The sequence below is a fragment of the Triticum aestivum genome, chromosome 1D, assembly GCF_018294505.1.
Source record: "Triticum aestivum cultivar Chinese Spring chromosome 1D, IWGSC CS RefSeq v2.1, whole genome shotgun sequence".
NCBI classification, from domain to species: domain Eukaryota; kingdom Viridiplantae; phylum Streptophyta; class Magnoliopsida; order Poales; family Poaceae; genus Triticum; species Triticum aestivum.
Window position 1 is genome coordinate 285,370,825 of NC_057796.1, and position 7,106 is coordinate 285,377,930.

The 7,106-nt window shown below is 48.5% G+C and overlaps 1 protein-coding gene across 1 annotated transcript; it reads right to left on the reverse strand.

The window, feature by feature from the left end:
• Positions 1 to 222: 222 nt before the first annotated feature.
• Positions 223 to 1,758, reverse strand: LOC123181498 (probable methyltransferase At1g29790). Its single transcript, XM_044593774.1, has one exon. It carries the CDS (start codon positions 1,576 to 1,578, stop codon positions 442 to 444), a length of 1,137 nt encoding a protein of 378 aa, XP_044449709.1. The 5' UTR covers positions 1,579 to 1,758; the 3' UTR covers positions 223 to 441.
• Between the last annotated feature and the right edge of the window lie 5,348 nt (positions 1,759 to 7,106).

Sequence of the window (7,106 nt, forward strand, 5' to 3'; positions counted from 1 at the left end):
TAACAAAAAACTCAAACACGAGGGGTCCAAGGTATGCTGACATGGCAGTTACGTGACCGGTGATCCATTTTGATCTTATTTGATTAAATAAACGAGTTCATATCCAAATCTGATCACTTCGAAAGTATGGCCGGTGATCGGTTTACTAGTGTCTCTAGCTTTCTACCTGAGAAAGAAAGGAGTTTCTAGCCGCCTTCATCGTCTCCTGCGGTGACCACTGAAAATCGGAAATCGTCGGCTCGTTGAAAGATCTCTTAAAAATGAATGGTAACTGTTTCCAACCTTCCTGCACATCACTGCATTTTGCAAATCGTTGCTTGCACATCGACAGCATATGGCACTTGAGCGGGAAGGAACGTGAACGTGCGACCATGGATGAATCACAAAAGCTCCCAACACTTGCAGATATCAGATAAGCATGTGTCCACATCTGCAGCCTGGCTAGAATGGCTTCTGCAGCAGCGCGGTGAGGTAGACGAGCTCGTCCTTGGCGCCAATGCCGGTTTTGTCGGCGACGGCCCACTTGATGGTCTTGTAGCCCAGCCTCCGCAGCATGGCTGCGTACACGCCGTCGAGGTCGCCCTTCCGGCACCAGAGGTGATCCACCCAGAGCAGCCCGCCCGGGCGCAGCACCCGGTCCGCGTCGTACCACAGGAACTCCAGTGCCGGCTCCGGGATCCACCGGTTCACCGCGTGCCCCGCCCGCACCAGGTCCATCGTCCCGTCCCCCACGGGGAACCGCTGCTGCAGCGGCGCGTGCAGCGGCACCACCCCGCGGGCCGCCGCGGCCTCCGAGTAGGGCGCGCCCAGGTCCATGGTCGTCGTCAGCACCGTGGCGTTCGCCGCCCGCTTCAGCCGCGCCGCCAGCGTCCCAGTGCCGCCGCCCACGTCCAGCCCCAGCCGGATGGGCCCCGCGCGGCTCATCGACGCCAGACGCAGCAGCTGCGGCACCGTCAGGTCCAGAGGCCCCAGCGACCGGAGGAACTTGCCGGCCTCCGTCCGCGCCACGTCGAACCCGAGCGACGCCGGCAGACAAGAGAAGGACCTGCATTTCTTGGCGTCCGTCGGCCAGCGCACGGCGGAGTCGGGGAGCGGCGCGAAGGGGTCTGTGGGGAGCTGGACGGATCCGGCATCGGGCGTCGGGGAGAAGCAGCGGCGCCTGGGGAGCGGGTGGCAGCCGCGGAGGATGAGAGGCTCGGCGAGGGTGTGGACGTCGTCGGGGCAGGCGGCGAAGGGGACATAGGACATGAAGCGGTGGAGGAGGTCGGGGTGCGCGGAGCAGGCGGAGGCGACGGGGGCGAGGCGCGAGTAGAGGACGAGCTCGGGGGGCGGGGGAGGGGTGGCGGACCGGAGGTGGGAGACGGTGGCGCGGATGGCGCTGAGCTGCTGGAGGACCTGCTGCTGGTCGAAGTCGGAGCCGGATTGGAGCGCCGGCGTGGTGGGGGAGGCGCGGATGGAGAGGTGGTAGAGGGAGAGCAGGTTGGTGGCCACCATGGAGAGCAGGAACACCACGTTGAGGTTCAGACCGCACGGCCAGCCTCCCCCCGTGGAGGCGGAGCCCACCACCGTCTTCCTCATCGCCGGTCGATCCGATCCCCTTTCCCCTCTTTCCCGTGCCTTCACTCCGCGAGAGCGAGTGGCAGAGTGGTGCCGGTGTGTGAGAGTGCGTGAGAGGAGATTTGTGTCGGTGCGGTGCTGTCGGATGTGGACTGCAGTGCGGAGACTTTTGTTGACCACTGCCTTTGCTTACCGTCCGTCGCTTCGTTCTTTATAAATAAAACAAAAATTCGTACAAGCAGCATCTAAGGATGTGTTTGGTTCAGGAATTAACTGTCATGAAATGAAATGATTCCATTCCAGAGGAACAACGAGTCGGTTCCGTTCCTATGTTCGGTACGAGCAAAAAGTAGAATGGAATAGTTCCGTTCATGTGTTTGGTTCGCAAGCACGAAATAAAGAATGGAATAACAAAAATACAAAATTTCAGCAGCATTTTGTTTATATTTGCAAGGAAAACATCATCCTTTCAAAAACAATGTCTCCCCTAATTATTACAAAGATGTAGAAATAGCAGACAACAACAATTTAAGTGTTAATGATTTGAGTCATAGAATGAGTCTCTTGAAGACTTGCCTGTCCAAACTGGGCTAAATCAGCCATTCTTTTCAGCTCTCGCGTTCCTTAAGCTATAATTCATGCTATCAAGCAGATTTTTCCGGTTTCTAACTTGGATAGAAGTTTTGTTCATCTTGGTCATCCTCTTGTGCTTCCAGCTAAGAATAGAGCTTCGGCTTACAACTTTGTCATTGAAAAATTTCTGAATAAGCTGCCTACTTATAAAGCTAATATGCTTTCCCATGCTGCGAGATTAGAATTGATTCGTTCGGTTTTCTCGGCTATACCTGTTTATTATATGGCTAACATCTTGTTTATCAAGAAGTTCATAGCTAAACTTACTGCAATCATTAGGAACTTTTGGTGGACAGGTGTTCGAGAAAGTGATTCCAAAAAGAGCCTTTGCCTCCGAGCTTGGAAGGATATTTGTAACTCTAAGGAAGAGGGAGGATTAGGAATAAGGAACTTGAAGGCTATCAATGAAGGTCTCCTTCTCACAACTGCTTGGAGATTAGCTAAGTCCCCTTCTTCTCACTTGCATCTCGTTCTCACTTGCCTCCATATGGACAGGCTCTGCTAATTCTCCTAAAATTCTACCGAAACACAAAGCCCATTCTTTTTATCAATTATCTCAAGGCAATATCTCAATTTGGAGCACTCCTTGGTGCTCTCTTTGGAGATCAGTTCATGATTGTCTTATTCATCAAAGACATGGTTTCAATATCCATCTTTAGTTAAAGATCTTTGGCTTCCGGACCAAAAAACTTGGAATCATGACTTGGTTTGCTCTCTTTTTCAAGAACCTTTGGCCTCTCTTATTGTGCAAACAGATATTATTGATGATGATAGTCCGGATACGCTTTGTTGGGATCTCACTCATAATGGTATTTGTTCTTCAAAATCTGCCTATAAACTTTGTTTGTAGGAAATTCAGGCCATTCCCCGAAATGCACCTTCTGTTGTTCCTTTGGATCTCTCAAATCTTCTTAAACTCATTTGGAAACAAAAGGATATGCTCCCAAAAGTTAAAACTTTTGCGTGGAGACTGCTTAGGAGGGCTCTTCCTATGGGGTTGAGGGCTGGTAGATTTTCCATTCATATTTCAAAAAATTGTTGTCGATGTGGTCAACAAGAGGATGAGGTCCATCTGTTTTTCATGTGCTCTTTTTCTCGTGCAGCTTGGTTTTCCTCTCCTTGCTTTGTTCGTTCGGATGCTTTAGTCCAGGGGCATTCCACCTTGCATTCTGTTCTTGATTTTCTTTGCATGAGGCATCCATATGGTTCTCTTTCTAACATTTTTACATTTCTTTGGTGTCTCTGGAAAGCAAGGAATGATTTTCTCTTTGATAGGGCGAAATCTCTTCCTCATCAAGTTCACATTGCTTCTCTTGCGTTAACCTCTAATGTGTATGACAATGCCCTTCTCCTGAATCAGGCTCCAACTCCAACTCAGTTGTCTTCTAATCAAATTCCTTTGCCTAGCAGAACCCTTAGGTCTGATTTGTTGGCTGATGGAGCTAAAATCTATTCGGATGCAGCTTTTAGGACCAAGAAAATTCCAGGTTTGTTGCAAGGACAGGTTGGCACAGGTGTGGGAATCTTTATTTCCTTACCCTCTAACCGAGGAGAGATCAATGTGCAAGTGCAAGCTTCAGCTCCTCCAACTTCTACTCCTCTGCAAGCGGAGGCTCTTGCACTAATTTTTGCTGCTTATTTTGCATATCAACTCAACATTGCTCAGCCTACTTTTCTGATCGACTGCTTGGTTTTAGCAGGGGCTGCTGCTCTAGGTAATGTCTCCACTTCTGAAACTCCATGGAGTATCAGGAAATCTTTGGCTAGTTTTTTTAAGACTACTTATCAGCCTCAGCCAAAGGTGTTTCACATTTCTAGGGAGATCAATGGTATTGCTCATAATCTTGCTCAACATGTTTTCCGTGCTATTGGCGACACTCGGCTCTTTTGTTTTGCTGCACGACACAATCATGGTCTTTGCCCAATACTGCCTCTTCTTGAAAATTTTCAGATTCAGGGCTTTAGAATTCATACAGTTCAATGTTATTAATTTTCTCCCTGTAGGTTTTGGTGTGCCAAGTTTTTATCTTTGTACTTTGTGTTGTGCTTGGTTTTTATTCGTTTGCAAATCTGTGGAGTTTGATGCTATATCGCGAAGCTGGAGTACATCAGTTTCTTATTTTGCAGGGTTTTCATCTTGATTGCAGATGTATTTTGCTGTTTCTACAGGACCTTAAGATGCTTGCTTCAAGAAAGATGGCTGATCAGTAGTGAAGCAAAAGGCAACAACAATTCCTAGTTTCAGATTCACAGTGTTCCTGTGCTAGTTCTAATCATGTTGATCATGGTGTAGTGGTCATTCCCACTTTGCCTCATATAGGGTCTTTCTTCAGCTCTCTTTTCTAGATACTGCTGCTACTCCTCTCTATATCTTCAGCAGATCTATGTAATTCTCTTTGTACTTTCTCTACGAGCTGAATGAATTTGGCACTTCGGTGCCTTTGCTTGTTCAAAAAAAAAACAATTTGAGTGTGCCTATTTTACTTCAGAGAAACTAGCGAATCCTTGCAAAGGATACCGCACTAGTAGCTACATGCACTAAAATATGTACAATGTCATCTCAATATCCTCTCCATCTCTCTCGTAGCTACATGCACTACAATCTGTATAGCCAAAGCCTATTCAACGAGGAAGATCCCAGCCGCTACTGTAGCCTCTACCGGTGTTGTAGCCCAGGTGCAACAGCAGCCACGCAGCTGCTCGCCGGCCGCATGTGCTCCTCTTCTTCCTAGCACCCCATTTTCTTCCCTTTTTGTGCTGCAGATCGACAGAGAGAGATGAGTGAGTCGACGGCGACGCAGATCGACTGGTGGTGTAGTTCAAGGGAGGAAGAGAGATGAGGGACAGGTAGCGCACCGGAGAGGGAGGGGCGACGAGGGAGCGGCGGCACGCCGGAGAGGGAGGGGAGACGAGGGAGCGGCAACACGCCGGAGAGGGAGGGGCGACGAGGGAGCGGCGACGCACCTGAGAGAGAGGGGCGAGACGGGGGAGCGGCGGCGCACAAAGAGGGAGGGGATAGGGTTACGGGAGAGGAAAGGGAGAGAACGATCGGTTCCTTGTAATTCCTTCGATTTGGAGGTATCGCTCGGTTCGGTATCTCAGCCGAATATTCAGTCGTAGGGAACAAGTGGGTTCCATCCTGGTTACGAACTAAACACCGGAACGAGGTCCAGGAGCGGGTCCAACCCATGACATTCCGGTTGGTGACAGGAACCAAACACACCCTAAATTCGTAACAGAACAACGGCTGGGGCAACAGTACAATCATGCCCAAGAAACATAAGAGAAATAAGAAAAAAAAGCCACCTAGTGGCGGCCGACAAGCGGCCCTATGAATATGATAATCGGCGTGCTGTAGCCAGGAGCGCATCCAGCATAAGGCCAAGATGATCGCGGTCGCGCTGCCTAGTAAGCGGGTGCCAGTGCTACAGAAAAGCAAGGAATTTGAAGGAGTCAAACGCTCGTCTCGGAAACACCCGCTCAATCACCATTTTATTACGCGTTGTCCAAGGAGTACAGGACATGGCCGAAAAAATAAGCCAAAATAAGCGGCGCTACCGCCCAGGTTGGGTAGCCCTGTTTGGAGGAAGTCCGCGAGGTCCAGAGCCTCCAGTCGGGCCCTAGTGCCTCACAGACAAACGTCCATAGGACCCGAGCCACGGTAAATGAGAATAGGATGTGAGTCCCATTCTCAGGCACCGTGCATAAAGGGCACATGCCATCCCCCGGGCCTTGCCGCTTACGCACCTCGGTCCCCGAAGGGAGATGATCTCTAAGGAGTTGCCAAACAAAGATCTTGATCTTTAAGGACAAAGGGGCCTTCCACAAGGGAGAAACCCAAGGATTGGTGGGGGATCGACATAATGCCTAGTATGTGGAGTTGACAGAGAACTCTCCTGCTACTTCTTGAGCTTGCGTTAGTTTTCCCCTTGAAAAGGAAAGGGTGATGCAGCACAGTAGAGATAAGTATTTCCCTCAGTTAAGAACCAAGGTATCAACCCAGTAGGAGAAACGCACAAGTCCCCAATAGATGCACCCGCACAAACAATCAAACACTTGCACCCAAAGCGGTAAAGGGGTTGTCAATCCCTTCACGGTCACTTGCAAAGGTGAGATCTGATAGAGATAGATAAAATTAAACAAAAGATAAAATATTTTTGGGTTTTTTGGTTTATAGATCTGAAAATAAAAGATTGCAAAATAGTAGATTGGAAACAAATATGATGGAAAATAGACCCTGGGTCATAGGTTTCACTAGAGGCTTCTCTCTTGAATGCAAATAATATGGTAGGTGAACAAATTACTGTCGAGCAATTGATAGAAAAGCGCAAAGTTATGACGATATCCAAGGCAATGATTATGCATATAGGCATCACGTCCGTGTCAAGTAGACCGACTCCTGCCCGCATCTACTACTATTACTTCACACATCGACTGCTATCCGGCATGCATCTAGAGTATTAAGTTCATAAAGAACGGAGTAATGCCTTAAGTAAGATGTCATGATGTAGAGGAATAAACTCAAGCAATATGATGAAAACCCCATCTTTTTATCCTCGATGGCAACAATTCAATACGTGTCTCGCTACCCCTACTTTGTCACTGGGTGAAACCACGCAAGATTGAACCCAAAGCTAAGCACCTCTCCCATTGCAAGCAAAACCAATCTAGTTGACCAAACCAAACCGATAATTCGAAGAGAAATACAAAATTATCAAATCATGCATATAAGAATTCAGAGAAGAATCAAATAATATTCATAGATAAGCTGATCATAAATCCACAATTCATCGGATCTCGACAAACACACCGCAAAAGAAGATTACATCGGATAGATCTCCAAGAACATCGAGGAGAACATGGTATTGAGAATCAAAGAGAGACAAGAAACCATCTAGCTACTAGCTATGGACCCG